This window comes from Anneissia japonica, unplaced genomic scaffold (assembly GCF_011630105.1).
Source record: "Anneissia japonica isolate Jap-2015-1 unplaced genomic scaffold, ASM1163010v1 scaffold3867_len840240_cov202, whole genome shotgun sequence".
Taxonomy (NCBI): domain Eukaryota; kingdom Metazoa; phylum Echinodermata; class Crinoidea; order Comatulida; family Comatulidae; genus Anneissia; species Anneissia japonica.
Window position 1 is genome coordinate 273,826 of NW_022715965.1, and position 19,228 is coordinate 293,053.

The 19,228-nt window shown below is 32.2% G+C and overlaps 1 protein-coding gene across 1 annotated transcript in view; it reads right to left on the bottom strand.

The window, feature by feature from the left end:
* Nucleotides 1–931: 931 nt before the first annotated feature.
* The window catches only part of LOC117109505, a 29,928-nt gene continuing 11,631 nt past the window's right edge, over nt 932–19,228 (bottom strand). Inside the window, exons 2-3 of the mRNA XM_033251876.1 lie at nt 13,124–13,241; nt 932–1,802 (exon numbers count right to left, since the gene is read on the bottom strand). Coding sequence (XP_033107767.1) covers nt 1,209–1,802; nt 13,124–13,241 — 712 coding nt within the window. The 3' untranslated portion in view covers nt 932–1,208. The remainder of the gene's footprint in view (nt 1,803–13,123; nt 13,242–19,228) is intronic.

Here is a 19,228-nt window from a genome sequence, read left to right on the forward strand (position 1 = left end):
GTTATAATATCAAATTAAAACGTTGAATGCTAAAGAGAATTTAAAAAAAAAAAAAAAAAAACATTCAGTTTTTGCAGGTATAGATTAATAAGTCTCATTAATGTTCTACAAAGAATATATGAACATTAAGCCTATGTATTATTTAACTGGTGAGAAAATACTTCTTTTTAAAAATTTTTCAATTTAAAATAATAAAAATTAACTTTATCTAAAAATAACTTCAGTTAAATATATACAAAATATTCAAATAATGAATTTATTTCATTTTTATTTTTTATTGGCTTTAACATAGGCAGTATATCTTTAAAAAATGAAATACAATAGGATATGAACAAATTTGAAAGTTCAAACATTCAAACTTTCATACCATACAGGTGTTTAGAAAAGTATCCATGATCAATATGCATATTTTATTGTAAACATAATTAGTTAAGTTAGGAAACAATTAAAATTGTATTCTAAGATGCATCTTTTAAAAACATATAGAAGATTAATTTGCACAATTCTAAAATATACAAGAAGTTAAAAAAAAAACACCCATATTTTGAAAGACAATTTTTAAATACAATGGAAGTTTTTTTTTTTCAATTAAAATTGCCTTATGTTGGTCAAGAAACGCTAGTTGAGAAAAGAAAATCAGTGATTAAGAATGCGGGGATGTTTAAACCAACTAATTGCAATCAAATGTACTGTATTGGAAATAAAACCAGCGGACATTGGGGTCAAGGTGCCATCAGTGTAATATACCGAAGATGTCCATTTCCAAACAGATCTACAAGCTGGCTGAGTTTGCGACCTTTACACTATATCGGCAACGTTTTATCTTTGTGCATCCTTATTTTTTAACATAACATAATAAAATACAACTTAATTACCCATGAGACAATATTTCTCCATATTAATACCCATATGAACACAAATTTTTTTTTTTTTGCCATGGCAATTTGTAATGTACAGTAGAGAAAAAAAATTGGAAAATACACAAAGAATTGACTATAAGCCTTTATAAGTTTTTATATACATACCAATGTCACTTCATTTGTTTTAGAAGTGAAATTCTAAACAAAATAAAAAATTGGAATCTAAAACAATTGCTAAAAGACTTAAAAATAATGGAATCAAAGAAAATGATTACTAGAGTTGTTTAAAGTAGTTTTCATACTTGGAAACATTTGCACAAATTTCGATAAGGTCTATTTATTTACAAATCATAAAGTTCCCTGACAACGAGATTCATCAGTATTGAATAAGTTCGCACTGGAAACTGGCCAATGACGGTAGTCTGTGTAATCGTTAGAACGTCCTACAAAAACATCCTTCCTATTTGATAACTCTCGTATTGATGACTTCTTGAAAATTCCATCGCTATTACCGCGTACCGCTGCTGAACCAGAGCAGTGGCTACCTGAGTTAACTTGAATATAGTCAGACAAGTTTTCCAGCGATGCACATAGATGGTCTCCGACAGGGCAACCAAATGTTGGATCGTGTTGTTCAGGAATTGTTTGTTTCGATTGCACTGATGACTTTTGCAAGCATCCAGAGTTTACAGAATTATAATTATTACCTTCCAAATCAATTGAATTATTTGCTAACTCTGTTTCTGAGTCCGCTGCAAGTAACCTGGCAGTTTCACTAGTATTATGATCAATAATTTCCTTTTCAATGTCGTTATTTGCATTCTCTTTTGAATCACCTAAAGTTTGTTGATATTCGTCTTTCTCCTCATCGTTGCAAAAAGCTTGCTCCAAAGAAAAATATATAGCCATGAATACGAATAAAAAACTTCCAAGCAACAACATCTGAAAAGCAATATATATAATATTTATTATTATATTTATGACTTCAGCTGTGAAGCCTGTGAAACTGTCAAATAGGACACAACATGGTAGTACCATTTATTATTTTTAGTCTGAGCAAAAATAGCTTATAGGGGCAATAAAATGGAATTCTTTACCTAAATTAGGTTAAAAGCTCAGAGACCCTTTAATAATTCAAAAGCAACATGAAAATTGTTTGAAGGTTTGCATGGCGAAGTAATAGCAGATATGTTGAAGCTTGCAGTACACCACGTATGTAGTTCTGAAAAGAACTGTTTGAATAAAGTTTTCCTGAATAAAAATTATGTACTGTAGTTCCTCAGCTATAGGCCCACCCCTACTGTACATTACACCCAATTTTAGGTAACAGTCTTTTCTCGGGCAAACGTTCAGGGTATAATTTGAATGAGTAGCTTAGCTAACTGTTACAAATACTAAAAACAAAATGAAATATAGATTTTGAACTAGGCAAGCAGTGATGAAAAATTACCTTTTGATGGAGAAGGGAAGATCCCACCTCCAAAAATTGACCCAATTTTGTGTTTAAGGGGCGTGGGCTTATACCAGAAAAAAAAACACTATGGTACAGTATTTATTCATCTGACCCATCCATGTCAAATCTAATTTATCCCTTTCTACCCTTCCCATTGAGATTCTATCCATATCCCTGACATTAATATCTCCTCCATTCCATACATCCCATTCATCTAAGCGCAGCACACAATGTCAGCATTGCCAAGTAAAAATTTGCACAACAATAACAAAATAAACAAAAGTATGGACACCAACATTTTGTTCAAACGAGATTAGGAAATATTACAACAAAAAAATAATCATAATAAAATATAGTAATAAAAATATCAAAAATATTAATAAAATACACAACAATAACAGTATTTGATTATTTTTGCTGTCTATGGTATTCTGCTGCCATGAACTGTGACTAACTCTTCTTGACATCTACTAGAATTGTAGCATCAGTTGATGCCAAAAATTCCGGTTAATGACATCTTAAATTTATACTTTTGTTGGAATATACTGATGCTAATGAAAAATGGAATGAGTAAATGTTTAAAGATGATACATCAATGCATAAAAGGAAATGCTTCATTGTCTACACTGTATGCCAAAATAAATTGTATTTACTGAATGTATATAGTCATACTATTAATGTACATGCCTGGAAGTCAAAAAATGTAATCAATAATTAGCTATAATGTAATATTTCCCCAAGGTAAAAAGAACATTTACTGAGATCAATAATGGATTTTTTTACCTAATCATATTATAACTACTTCATAAAGTTTGAAAACAGCAACCCAAAAAAGCATAATTTCATTTTTTTGTCAATTGTAATCAGAAATGAGGCTAAAAGATGAGTGTATTGCACTATTATTGTACTTTTATTTTACTTTCATTTTTGCTATTTCGATAATACTCAATTTCTCATTTTCCATAATTTATTTTTATTTAGTATCTTGTCTGTGAGCACTGAACTATAATGGTGCATTGGTAATGCTCCCGGACTTCAATTAAGAAGTCATATGTTCGAGACCAATGATGGTCATGTTGCTTGAGTGTCTATGTATGAATCCCTACATCCAGGAGTATAAATTTCTAAGTGGATAGATATAAATGATTTGGAATTAAATTTAATAGTGTTGAAATAGTTGTATTAGAAATGATCTCCAGGGAATTAAGTTGGATGAGCACATCGTGTATGATTGATTCTCTATCCAATGACCAAGGAAAAAGCGCTTCGTAGCCGAAAGGAATACGCTATATAAATGTTCAGCATAACACAAACAATTAGTCCTGTGTATGTAAATGCCGATACAAGTGCATATTAAAAGAACATAAAAAAAAAAACATAATGCCAAGGTTTCAGCATGTATGAGATTATTATTATTTACATTATTTATAAAAGATCGTGCCTGGAGGCGGGCTGAATGTTGCTGCCACTGCTGCAGTATTGAGAGCATTGGTATTCACACCTACTGTCACAGAACCTGTAATCTTGAGGGCGGAGAGATAGGACATAAGTAAAGTGCCTCGCTCAAGGACACAATGTGAAGATAGCATCAGCATTATGCACGCCGTGACGATCCTTTTTATAAGTTGATCGATTGATTATGTGCTATAGAAAGAGTGGTTAAAGCATTAAGGCAGGGATGCTGCAACCTTTATTTTTAACATTGACATTGCACTGATACCCTCTTCGATCATGGTTTGGTTGGTAGAACAAAGTCTTCTTGCACAGGCGTGACTTTTTTATACTTTGTTTAGCGAACCTGCCGATTACAAATTTTGATAATTTCAAATAAAAATTTTATATTGGCCAATTAGCGCACATGCCGCCACAAAAAAAGTGGAAATTTTAGAAAAAAACAAAATTTTTCTTTATTTTATTACGCCCTCCGCTGCCTTGAAATCTCCACAGATAGATATGTATATTTCTTCTTAATTATATAAATTTGAAGCATTTAAACCATCCTATTTTACATTCACTAAAAAAATTTATTTTTATTTTCTCCTCCGTCTGGATGTTTTTGGCAAAACTATTTGCTAAATAAGAAAACAATATTTTATTTTTATTCCCCCCCCCCCCTCCTCTGATAATCTTTAAAAAAGTACGCAAAACAAGGAATAAAAAGAATCTTTCCTAGGGACTAAACATCAGAGGGCCAGAGTACCCATTTTTGCGCATGCACACTGTGACTTTAGTAGAGGCATAAACATAACTACTCGTATATTCTTGGCATCCCTTTAATTGCCTTATAATCAATGTTAAAAGCACACCTAGAATGATATGAATGGATAGTATAAAGTACCGTAATAGGGGGTTTTTTCCAGAGTTTACAAAAAGGAAAATAGAAGTAAATTTTAAACTCATAATAAAAAAAAATCATTAATATAGAGAGCCTACCAAAATCCATTTTACAATGTAGGGTTCTTTTTAATTTTTTTATTTCTTTGAATAAAAGACAATTGATACAGACAATACCTAACTTTCTAAACACATCAACTTCTAAAATTTAACGCGTATTCAGCACATGTCTAGTTTAATATTGCAATAAAAGGTATTCCCATGACGAGAAGAAAGTAGAAAATTTACATAATTTCCAAAAAAAACATCAAAGGAAGTGTGATGAGACAATGATTTACTAAAATAAAGACGTTCTAGTTTATCCATGTTGGGGTTAATTGTACAACCTAGTTTATATTTTTTATGGATATATGTTACACACACATAGCATAGACCATGTGTGTACACACACAATGCATATTTTTAACACTATAAAATGTTATGCAAACACATGCACAACTACGCAATTACTATGCATTCATACTATATTTCAAGTTCCTCAATTTTTGTGAATTGTGAACTTTATCTTTTTTCTACCTATAAATTATTAATAATACATCTAACATCTAACAATGAATAAGGTAATGATTAAAGCTGAACTTTTACCAGTTATTTTTTTCAGTTATTAGTTTCGGTAGCCTTGATCAAGTACCGTATTCATTATTGTTAAAGCCAGATGAAATTCAATAATTTCAGATGAAATTCTTTGAGAAAATCTTAAGATGTAACTATGTCAATGGGTGTTAATACTGAATATTACAAACAGTATATGATCCTACTCTATTTGGAATAAATACGACACACATATTCCCACTCTCAGGTTCCTAAGTGAAAAATCCACCTCCCTTCTTCCGACTGTGACAAGGTGGCAATAAAGTTTGAAAGGATTCTAAAAGATCGTTATCATCCTCTCCACTCTGTAATTATAGCTGCTTTTATTGAATGGAGTGGTAGAATGCAGTCGGCAAGGGTACGCACTACTGCTATTGTGATTCGTTTATTCTTAGAGGAATTGGGAACTTTAATGCAAATCTTTAAAGACAGGCACATAGAATTATTGAAATTAAAATTTAACTTTTATTAAAAAATAAAAAAATATTTGTATCATGTCTTTGAGAATGAGAAACATCTTTTCAACCATGTAAATTTCCTATGAAAAGGATGAAATAAATGTTATTTGTATCTGTATCTGCATCTAATAGCAACCCCTATGGTTTATACACATTGTTGGTTTTGTTTCATTTCATTTCATTTCTCTATGCATGAGCGCCAAGGATATGCCAATAAGTGAACTTAATCACTTTCCCACGTGGCATATCCATTTAACAACAGGAGACTTAATGGACCAGTACACCGGGGTAACCCCCTACTCATTTCGAAATATGTACTTGTTTTCTTAAAGTGCACATGAGCCAAAAGCGTACACTTGGCTGACGGTTTAAAGTCCTTATCCAAGAAGACTTGTTCCACCACCGGAACCATTGGCGAGTGAGCCGTTCGAACCAGCGCCCATATTAGAGCTGAAGGTTACGTTGCCCCTGACTTAACCGCTCGGCCAATCAACTTGCCAAGTGTTGTTATTGTTAAACAGAATAATGCCACAGTACTGATTGTTTAAAATTCTATATCCCCTTCCTCTACCTCAGGAGTATGTGACTTAATTTACGATAATGATAGTACAACATGACTTGCATTACCCCAACAGGAATAAACTGAATCCCTAGTGTACCTAACATTCTGCAGGTTTCTTTGAAGGAAGAACCACACTGCAGCTATATTATACCCCCTAGCTACTCAAAATTATCCAGATTTATTTGAACTTCTTGCAACGAAAGTACTGCAACTAATTTAATTGGGCAATATAATTGATTTAATGTAAATACTGAAACCGGTACTTGCTGCAATCTAATAGAACTAATCTATTACAAAAAGAATCTTAAGTATGGTTTCTTTAAAATCCTTGAAGGTAACCACGCTACGGCTGCGTTATACTCTTTAACGTAATCAAAATTCTGTCAGGTTTCTTTGAAGTCCACGCAAGGACAAACCCGCAGATAAATTACACACTCCGTGTCTGTTGTTAACCCCATCAGCATGCTAACACATGTCTATGCGATTCAAGCATCGTTATTTGTTGAATAAATACATACTAAATGGCTTTCCTAAGTAAATTCCAAACCAAACTTATGTGAGTTATTGGAAATGTGTATAATGATTTCCATTCTAATATTTTGATGAGTGAAAAAAAAAAATGCTCAAAGCATGATAAAAATATAGTAGTATATATGAAAGCTCATTTGAAAGCAGTAACATAATAATCAATGTTGACTATTCATTATAAATAATAGTGATATAATAGCCAGAGAATACTATTAATAATAATAAATAAAACAACAGTAAGCCTCTAAATTTTATCTGTCTGTAGTGAAAGTGGCTGGTAATCAACTTTAGAATTTTTATAGTGAATCGTCTGTGAATCAATGACGGTCAAATTATGTATAAAATCTGTGTTTCCCTTGAAGTTGGTAACTTAACACCTTTTTCACACCGCCACTATTATGCAAATAGTAACAACTAGTAACAGACTGTAACCAGGTTTGTGTAGTGTGAAAGCACATTTATATAACACTTTCTGAAAAATTACAGGGGACTCCCTGTGATAACCTCGTTGAGGCGGCCATTCCAAGGCAAAACAACGTAACTTAACAAAAAATATAAGTTACATTGTTTTGCCATGGAAAGGCCGGAGGCCTGAATGTTCTTCCGAGATGTCCCAAATTATTCAGAGCACATACTGCCATCAGGCAATGGAGAAAAGTGATTATATCACTAGGCCTACCCTAGATATCTATGTTTACTGCTATTCTTCCGAGATTTTGCATGGTTCAGATAATTGTCTGTATGCAACAAAGAAAATATCTCAGGAGATCGAAGTTGCTACTAATTGTTTAAAAGTTGAAACATTTTCTATTAGTGTGAAAAATGTGAATTTAAAATCAACAAAATTCAATGAAATTGTAACTGCTTTTATATTAATTTCAGATTTATCAGAGTGAATACAACTTAAATGATACTATTGTTATTCTTTAAATAAATTCAGATTCATAATTTGTGTAGGAATGTATACTATTGTACTATATTCGTCATTGACAAACAAAATATTGTTATTGTATTTTTTTTTAATGAACAGACTTTAAAAAAAACAAATAACAATAATAAACTTTAAATTAAATAAATCAACAAGAAAAATGTGAAAATCCAAGTAATAACTATTTGCTGAGTGAAGCCAAATCAGTATTATGATGTACTTAATAGTCTAATACATCTATTAACAAGCTCAATATTGATATTGTCATCCACATATCAATCTAATGTTAACGTACTTTCAAAAATCTCATTTGTAACTTGCTTTCAACATTGGACAGCGAGTAATTAATGTTTAATTGAGTGTTAGTTAATTGTGATTTTGCCCTAAAGTGCCTATTCATCACTGATAATAAATTGACAACATCCAAGCTCTAACTCAATTTTTTTCATATCACAATTCGTAATTCTGACAGTGTTTCATCAACTGCTCGTTGGTTTTCTCGAAGCATATTGGCGTAAAAAATAGCGGGTACTTAGCGTGTCAAACATGATTGGGAAGGCATTGACATGCGGAAATGATCGCAGTATCTAAACAGCCGTCTACGATAGAATTCTATCACAACAACTTAGAAGTAAACTGGTTTGAACATTACATGTTATTACTGTGAATATTTTCATCTCGGAAATTTGATATCGACACTTTGGATTTACTAAATTATAAAGTTTACATTCTTTTAATATTATTATTGTTTAATACCTTGATGAGTAGATACACATGGGTACATCAATTAAATTTGACATATGGAGACAAAACTGACTATATGGGATAAATAGGAGTTAGCAAGTAATGTTTTTCCAGAATTCTGCGATGTTTGGTTTGTGTAATTATTGTAATTTGTTTGTATTGTTGAGGGTCTCTTCGAGTTGGTTGTGCAAGCAAATATGAAAACATTTTAAGAGTTATCCTCATTAAATAAATAAATTCATTTAGGAGCAAGAAGATCTCTATTATATTTTTCAAAATGTGTTAGTTCATCTTCAATAATAAATTTGGGCTTACATAATGGACATGTCCAGATTTTATTTAGATTGACCAATTAAAATATAATTTACCTTTCCTCAAAAGAGAAATAAATCTAAAAAGACCATATGAGCATTAATGATTCCAATCAGCTTTTAGTCTACTTCTTAGAATACATGTATGTTTTATAGTTACAAATGCTTGTTTGTACAAAACTGAGATAGCTGTCAAACATGTTAATATCATGATAAGGACATTAATATTATATTGTCATATTCAAAATATATTTTCTATGGTCCTTGTAAACTTCAGTCAAGTGCAGTTACCTTCGCACGAACTTCAGCATCATAGGTTCAATGTATAGTGACAGAAATTAACTTATTAATTCTGAAATTTGAATCTTTCATTTCTTGTTTAATAACACCAATACTCTTAATCTTATGTATATAAAATCAAATTCACTATAATTTTAACATATGGATAACAAATTCGTCAGCTTTTATGCCAAACAATAAAATATAAAATCAGAAAAGTAATATTAGTAATATAATTTTTATATGCAGTATTAATGAGCCAAAATCCTGATTGGACGTGTTTATGTGAAAGGATTTAAGGTAATAATATTCTATTGAAATGCAACACTATAATAAATTTTGATTTATCTGCATATATGAATTGAGTTACTTAAGACTGTTAGAACCGAGTGACCGCAGACTGCCCGATTTCGTCCATTACAAAGTTACTATTAAGTGGATGGCCAAAATCACTTGTAAAGAGCATGGTGGATATTAGAAGCCATCATTATTGGAGTATACAAATACCTGCTTGTAAAATCAAGGGAGTGAAGTTGTATAGCTTTCTAATCACAAGGTCCTGGGTTCAATTCCTGGACAGCAGGACTTTTTCTCATGACAAAAACAACTCCACTCCCTAAGCCTCATAAAGAGATTTGCTTATAAAGGCATCCAATTATTTTCATTTGAGTGCATCTGAATATCAGCTGCCCCCCTAGGATACGATAGAAGGGTCACCCTCTGAAAATATGGTTGCAACAAAAAAAAATAGTTCAATGGAAATTGAAAATAATATGAGTATTAATCATTATGAAACATTTGAACAATTTTAACCTGTGGCCTTGATTTGTTATGTAACCAGCTGCCATTTGAAAAAAAAAGAAAAATTGCCATTTGTATAATCTTAATTTCAAAAGAACTGTTTTTAGGAATTCTACAAATGCCAAATGTCAACATATGCAGATGACATCAAAAGTTAATATCCAGAATTATTTAGATTCTAAAGGAATTTTCTGCGAACTTATAAATTCAGTGAAATTAATAAAAAAAAAAAACACTTCCCTAGTTCCTCGGGTACAAGCCCTCAAATGATCACAAAGTTGGGTCAATTTTGTGAGGGGAAGTGGTGGGCTTATATACCCATGGAAATCTCTGTTCATGAAGAAACCTTTCCAACTTTTAGGATTCGCCAATCAAAATGCAAATTTTCATCATGGCATGTTCAATTCAAAGTTAATATTTGCTGATCCTTCTTCACCCCCAAAATTGGTTGTAGTTGCTAGACCTTGATATTGGGTGTTTTTTTTTTTGTTTTTTTTTGTTGTTTTTTTTTTTCTTTTAATTTTTCAAATTGTGTTTTGTTTTACTCTTCATTTATTTTGCCTTTATTTTTATTCTGCTTCCTTTGTTTTTTAATTAATTTATAGTCAATTTAATGTCATATCAATTTGTATATCTATCGTTTTTCTGTTTTTCTCTGTTTATTCATTTATAGTTGTTATTTTTTATTGTTGTTATTATTTATTTCATTTTTCGTTTTTATTTTTAATAATTCTTTAAATTATTTTTAATTATTTAGTTAATCTATTTCATTTCCTTTGTTGCTTGTTTTATATATTGAGGGTCCCTAATGATCAGCTCCAGCTGGATAGACCACCTTCACAAAATATTGTTGAAATAAAAAAATAAAATAAATATTCTAATCTTACCATGGGGGTTTGCTTAGGGAAAAGCCGACATATTTGATGTGAATCCAGGTACAAAAATTAACTCAACAAGATTTATAATTATAATCAGTATTAACCAAAAATGGGTGTACTATATCCAGGTAATATAAAACCATCAATGCCAAAAGTTTGCATTGTGGTATATGATAGCCATAGGAATAAATCAAGTTATTAAATTTATTAAGAAATCAATCAATCAAACTATCAATCAATCAATCAATCAATCAATCAAAATGCTATTTATAGAGCGCAGATGTCTACTGCAGTGGAGATACTTTTGGCGCCATAATCACTATTTCATCGACAGTCATTAATCTTGTAGATCAAAATGATACAAAGAACAACAGAAGGACGAACAGAAATTAATACAAGAAAGAGATGCGTACTAATCAAAGTACGAACTGAAATGACAATTTATGATTTCAAATTAGTATCATCAAACTGATTGCAGAGTTTTATTCATCTCGTCATTTATTTTCTATATTTTTTAATTTGATGTGGTATAACTTGAATACATATTTTTATTATCTGTCAATGTGATGTACGAGAACAATTCGGTACTGTTAGTGACTTTAATGGCTTGTCTACATAATAATTTTTATTTGGCAAATACATGTGATTTGACCATATAAGGCAGTGGTGGGCATAAAAATTGGTTGGATGGCCAAAGTGAATTTTTGATTTAACACCAAGGGCCGCCCCCAAACTTTGATGTTAACAGTGTGCTCCCAAAAAAACCTTCATGCACGGCTTTTATACCACTTTATTCTCAGTTTTAACATTAGTTTTTACGGATGTCCGGCTGTACAAAATAAGGTACCTTTTAGTCAAAAATGTTTCGCGGGCCGTACATATAGGGTTTTTAATCCATTTTCACGGGCCACAAAAAAACCTGTTGGACCGCAGGCTGCACTTTGAACACCTGTGATATAAGGCCATCTGAAAACCAGCATCCTGTTGCTATTAAGTTAAACTGAATAATTAGCATAGAATGTGCCAGTAGTGTACACTTTAGTACAGAAGCTGTCATAATATTTTTACTCATAACGTTTGCAATAGTACGTTGATTCCAGTAAATGACCCATCATTTTAAAGCTTATAACGTGGAGAATATGAATATATGAATATATTAGTCATTTTTCCTTTTTGGTAATTAATGCTAGTTTTTGGCCTGACAAGCCTCGTTTTCGGGTTTGTTTTTCTTTATTTTTATTTTTTATTTATTTTTCTGTTTTAATCCCTTTTATTCATTATTTTGTTACTTCTTTAATTTAATTTAATTTAATTTAACTCATTTTATATTTTTTGTCTTTTTGGTCAATATCTCCTTTTCATTATATTTAACTATTACTGTATAACCTTATTATTCTGATTATTTTATTATTTTTTTTATTGATTCATTCTATCATATATATTTTATCATATATATTTTATCATATATACATTTATATTTTGATTTAATTTTGTTTGATGCGAAATGAGAAGATCCATTTTTTAGCATATTTTAAATTCTTATTCCTATGGCTGTTGCAATAATTGTCATATCCTATTTTTAGTTATTTTAATTTTAAGTGCTAATATTTGTATTAATGTTTTTTATTTTATATTCTAATTCTAATTAATTGGTAGTTAAGATGTTTTAAGCTTCTGCTTAATGGATCACCCTCATTAAATATGGTTCAAATTAAAAAAAAAAAATATATATATATATGACTATGATGGGACCTCATCATGCCATTAAAGTTTGGCACAAAAAATTTGATAGTGAGGCAGGGCATTATTCATGTTATTGTCCTCTACAAATATACACAGGTGGGTACCTGTTAAGTTGCCTGTTATTTTTTTGAAATATAGAATAGGAAGAGAGCACAGTCAGTTTTTTTTGTTGAAATATAGAATAGGAAGAGTGCACAGTCAGTTTTTCTTGTGCGTAAACAATGATACATCCCAATATGCAGCAATGGGAGGTCACCTGCTACCGTTTGTATGTCTTGTTAATTACCCAGTAGTACACCACAGGATGTTTGGTTAGTTTTTTCCTTAAAAAAACAGATAGTGGAAATGCTTCTATTACATGCAAAGTTACATAACGATATCACTGGCAGTGAATGCACTTCTATTTGTCATGGTGACAGTATTATATTTTCATTGTAATCTACTCTAAAAAATTCATTGCACCACCAAACATGACATGCACGCAGGAGTCCCCACGAAGGCCCTCAGCAATGGCAGCGCCAATGGATTTGTCTATATGTTCCATTCATTCAAATGATTTACAGGGAAGCAGGAAGATAAGTTAAATACTGTACCTTTAGTGTCCTGGGAGACAGAAGTCGTTCATCATTGAATGAAAGAGCTAAGCTTGGTGGGCATGGTAACGTCTCGTTGCTAAGCAGGAATTCTCCACCCATCGCCTCTTCTACCATGCTGTTGGAGAACAAAAAAAATAAATGGATGGATTAACTTTTGAAGTTCACAAATCTTACTTTATTTTTCAATAGGACATTCCTAGACACATAACACAGTACTCTTATTTACCCACCAGTTCCTTACTCGAGATAGCGTTGTTGTCGTTTGCCGTGTACGGTAGTGGAACCGAGGGCCTATTCTGAGGTGGAAGCTAACAGATGCCAGCATACTGTCTAACGGAGTGCCTGTGTACACCCAGGTGTTACAGGGATGTTGTTTCCCCATCGGCGGGTGGAGCCCTGTTCTGGACACCTACCAGTAGCGCACATGCATATCAGAACTGTTTTTAGTTTAAGTAGTTTTGAAGTTCACAAATCTTACTTTATTTTTCAATAGGACATTCCTAGTCACATAACACAGTACTCTTATTTACCCACCAGTTCCTTACTCGAGATAGCGTTGTTGTCGTTTGACGTGTACGGTAGTGGAACCGAGGGCCTATTCTGAGGTGGAAGCTAACAGATGCCAGCATACTGTCTAACGGAGTGCCTGTGTACACCCAGGTGTTACAGGGATGTTGTTTCCCCATCGGCGGGTGAAGCCCTGTTCTGGAAACCTACCAGTAGCGCACATGCATATCAGAATTGTTTTTAGTTTAAGTAGTTTTGAATTTCACAAATCTTACTTTATTTTTCAATAGGACATTCCTAGTCACATAACACAGTACTCTTATTTACCCACCAGTTCCTTACTCGAGATAGCGTTGTTGTCGTTTGCCGTGTACGGTAGTGGAACCGAGGGCCTATTCTGAGGTGGAAGCTAACAGATGCCAGCATACTGTCTAACAGAGTGCCTGTGTACACCCAGGTGTTACAGGGATGTTGTTTCACCATCGGCGGGTGGAGCCCTGTTCTGGACACCTACCAGTAGCGCACATGCATATCAGAATTGTTTTTAGTTTAAGTAGTTTGAAGTCAAAATTATTTACTGATATTCATTTTTATTGTAAAGAACATTGAAGCTTTTCTCTGAGGAATGCATAGTGGCATTATTCTTGTTTAAACTAATAATTAAACAAAAACTGAAAAATAATATAATAAGTCAGCAAGTTTTAGAACCAGGTGCAAGAGCCTCATTAACATAAAAAATATACAGCCCCTAGCTGATGGCATATAAATCATGTTTTTTTTTACTGTTGTTGAATAAAATGGAAAATATAGAAATAAATAACATAATTTATGTAAAAGTTATGCATTACTTATATATAAAATTTATCATTTCAAATTCACAAGGCAATAAAGATGGAAATAAAAGGATAGTTTAGAGAAAGTAGTGAATACTGGGGATGGGGATTGTTTAGACTGTTTGTCTTCAGATACAGTACAATTCGCATCTTCTTGATAAAATAAGAATGACATGAAAATTGAAATGATTGATTATAGCAAGAATTTCTTTAACCTACAAATGAAAATATATCAGAACGATTTCTGGCATTATCTTAAATTTATCGTTCCATGTTTTTTTTTTCTTGCAAAAATGTCAGTCATATTGAAACTAATGGAAGATGAATTGAACCTGATTTAAGGCAGTGTTACCAAATTAGAACACATGGAAAAATGATTTAAATATATTAATATCAATATATATTACCACAATAATTCTTTATTGTCCATTCATAATAAACAGTTTATATGTAGTTTGAGCATAATTATTGTTACATTAACTTTCACTAGTCAATTTTTTGAACATATTTAGTTATTAACACACAATATTTTCTGAACCAAGACTACCACAAAAATGACAACATGAATAAGAAATTACTGTTTTGCTCCTTTGGTAAGGGTAAATAAATAAATAATTAACAACACTAGATATTATAATAAACATTTTTCTATACAAATTATGAGAATTTATGGTTACTAGGATTGAACCTAAAGCCATGTCCAGACCACATTTCCTGACAAAAAAAAACTGTTGTATGCCCGAATATAGTCATGATGTGCCTATATATGGTCATGATGTGATGTCATCATGACCATATTTAGGCATGTTACAAGTTGTTGTCAAATAAAGTATGATAATCTGGATAGGACATAAGATGCTGGGACTGGGTGGAAAGAAGCACCAACTACATCATCATCGTAGCTTAAATTATGACCTTTGACTTAGTTTCAACCTTTACCAATTTACATAAGATTTTTCATCAAGACAAATCCATTCAACTGATGACAGTTCAAATAAATAATAGGTTCAATGATTGCCTGAATCAATATGATGTATATTTCATTCAACCTCAATGGCACTGACATAAATTGTTAGAATAATAAGAACTAGACCAATGAGAACATTACTGATATGCAAGTACAGCTTATTAAAGAGCTAAGCGTTTAGCCTAGATGTAAATGTTCTTGCTTCTTGTGCTAAGGACTCTTGGCTCCTTGGATAACTATCGCAGGAGGGTTAAGTGAGCTAAGTGACATGGTGCTGCACGAGAATGATCTCCACCACAGGGGCCCAGCCAAATCATCCAGTAGCTTAGCTGACTTTTTACAATTACTTTAATAAAATATAAATACTGGCTTTGAATTAGGCATGCAGTGATTAAAAATTGCCAATTGTGGAATGACATAACTGAAATATATTTAAAAAAAAATCAAAACAGTCATTGGAGCCTCCCATTATTTTTACATCATATAGGTAGTTGACATTAATGTCCATTAGAGGCAGATTTTCATGTAATTTAACAATATATTGATTCTTACAAATAATTGTTTTTATGGTTATTCCAATAAATGTTTCATGTAAAATAATAGAATACACGTATATTCTATTATTATTGCTTTTTGTTGAGTTTATAAGAAATCTATAATTTGTATTACATACTTTTGTATAAAAGTTTTCAATATATAAATACAAATACAGTATTTTCCATAATAATCAGATTCATACAAAATATTACTGTTATATTTTTACAAAGCATTAAATTGAATTGATGGTAATCAATTAAATGATTTTTATAGTAAAATATCTGTTAAACAAAGAAAGCTAATTGTTACTATTCTTAGCGGTCTTGGCTAGTTTTAGGTATTTCTGTTTTAGTGTTTTTTTTTTCTTCGTTATTCTCAGTCACTTCTCTTTTCTGTTTGTGCCATGCACATAGCAAGCTCCAGCATTATGCGCTATATACAAGTAACATTATTATTATTATTATGGATTATTGCAATATGCATCTCTTAATAGGAAGTTGGAATCTTATTGTACTTTTGTCAAATATGGGCGTTAATTAAAGACGACTTTTGGGACTGGGGTTTTCATGGTCTTTAGTAGATTTGGTCTCTAATTAGAATAAGAACGATAAAAGACAATTGTTCATTTGGGACTACAGAAGAGTAGTCTTTAATTAGAGGTGGTCTTTAGTTAGAGGGAGACCTATTACAAACATACGCCAAACTCTGAATACAAAAGCACACAGCAATGGTGTATATAGGGGTGCGCACAGCCCCCCCCAAAAATATTGGCTCCCCCCAGTTGCTACCCCAAAAATCACACTCAGATAGTTAAAACTCACCTTAATTTATGAGCTAGCATAACCTCACTTAATTAATGATCCCCTCCCAATTCACATTGGGTTCAGCTCCCCCCCCACCCCTTGATTTTAAGACTCCTAGATATGCCACTGTATCACAGGCAGAAAAAAATGTGACATGAATGTGATTAATTGAATATTAAGGACAAGGTGAAAGACATATTGATAATGAAACATACTACATATCTCAATTGATATAATATTTGTAATATAATCAAATGAAATTAGTTGAGGTTTCATTAGAATCAGTGTCTACTTCATCAACGCAATCCCAACGAGGTGAAAGTTGGAGACAGGAACGGATACTGTTTGTTTGAACCGTGCAACATTACAAGATCTGTATTATATTACCGAAATTCCTCTGAATCAATTTCACCGAGAATATGAAGTCGACGATTTCTAATTAAACAGGTTTGCCCTCTGGGGGATTTGATTTGTTCCTAAATTGTTATTCAACATCAAGATTAGAACTCCATGTTTAATGTTTGCCTACTTCTGGGCAGTACCTGCCATTTTTCACTTATGTTGACCGACATGTTTTTTGGTTGTTATTCTGTAAATTTGTTATTGGCCAAACATATGATACATGATACGTTATGGATGATATGATAAGCGATATTCTTATCGCTTTATTCCTCCGAGATGCATAAAAATTACACAAAAGGGGATATTTGCTGAAACTTCTCAACTTTTTCCCTAATGAAGTTTTATTCAAATCAGTTTTGTCGAGGAAGAAAATTGCATCACTGGGAATGTAAAGCGATGGTCATATCATTTGATTCCTCAGAGATGCACGAAAAGTAGACAAAGCAGATATTTGTTGGAATTGACCATCATAAAATTTCATTTGAAAATAAAATGGCTATATATTATTACTCAGATCTATAGATTCACACAAATGAGGAAAAAATGGTAAAATATCACCAGGAAGAAAAGATTTAAGATACCTACTAAAGCTACCACATGAAATCCCCATAATGTCTTATGTAACACTTGAGGAAAGCCAAACGGACAATTGGAAATCCAAAACCAACATCAGCATCAGAGTTTATCAAATGAAAGTAACAACTATTTAACTTTCTCTCGAACTTTTAGTATTAAACCTTCCAACAACTGAATAAAACTTGTGGTACAGGTAGATTTCAAAGAAATCGTGAAAAGTTTCTCTAAGCAATAATAAGCAAACATCAATCAGCCTTCACAACATACAGTAGGTGAAAGTTACTGAAGAAAAGTTGCACCAGTTTTCTCATAAACTGATCCCTCGTCTTGAATAAATGAGAAGTAAACAAAGGAGATACTTTTGTAGAAATGACTAAACTTTATTTATATGTGGCCAAGACAAGCCAAACCAGTCACTCCTCACAAATCCTGTTTTGGAGATAATGGCCAAAATATGCTCAAATGTCAAAATTTTGGAAATGTATTTTACTGCACTAAACTAACCTTTATATATTTATACATCATGCCATGCTGTTATTTTCCTCATTTTCAATGTTAAAACAACAATTTTTAACGATTTGGTGATGGTTTCTGCCTAAGAAATGCCTGAAATCATAAACTTTGAAGGCTGATTTCTCAAATATTGTTTTTGAAACAGCTGTATGTTTGAACTCCTGTAACTTCATAACGAAATGTCAGATTTAATTGATTCTTTTACCATTTTATAGCTCTCATTTTACCCTTTAACCATGTATTGATAACTAAAATTGATTTTTGCGACGAGTGACTGGTTGGGCTTGTCTTTGCTACATATGTTGAACATATAGTACGGCAGCTTAGGGCCACATTTGGACTTAATGTGGACGTTCCGGACAAAAGCACCAATTTTTTTTTACATGCTCCTTATGGTCATAGCATTCAATTTTTGGTAGGAACCACCTCATCCTACGTCATTATGGCGGCCATCTTGGATTTCAAAATGGTAGCCTTATAAAACCTATGTTTATCTATATCTCCGCTTCTAAATCACTTTGAATTATAATTATAATGTCTAAGAGTATGTTTATATGATCGAGGATACACATCTAGATGTGTATAAGAGACAGATATTAGACAGAGCACCGGATCCTTCACGTCTAAAATTAGACTAATAGTGCGAGCTTAGCACCTCTGCATTCTCAAATGCTGAGCTGACAAGTTTCTGACCATTCCAGAGAGCAGAAATAACGGATGAGTCTCTTTACAAAGGACCAAAATCTCTTGGAGTCTGTACATAAATAATCAAAGACAGTAGTAGAGAGATATTCATGTTTGGCTTTCCGCAATTTTTTTTTTGAACAGTTTTATGTAATGTTCGGTAGCGATCCCAGCAGCGGTGGTTGTTGTTGCAGTTTTTAGCCTTATAGAGTGCTCGATGTTTTCTTTTAACAAGTTTGTTTCTCGATGCTCGATGTTTTCTTTTAACAAGTTTGTTCGC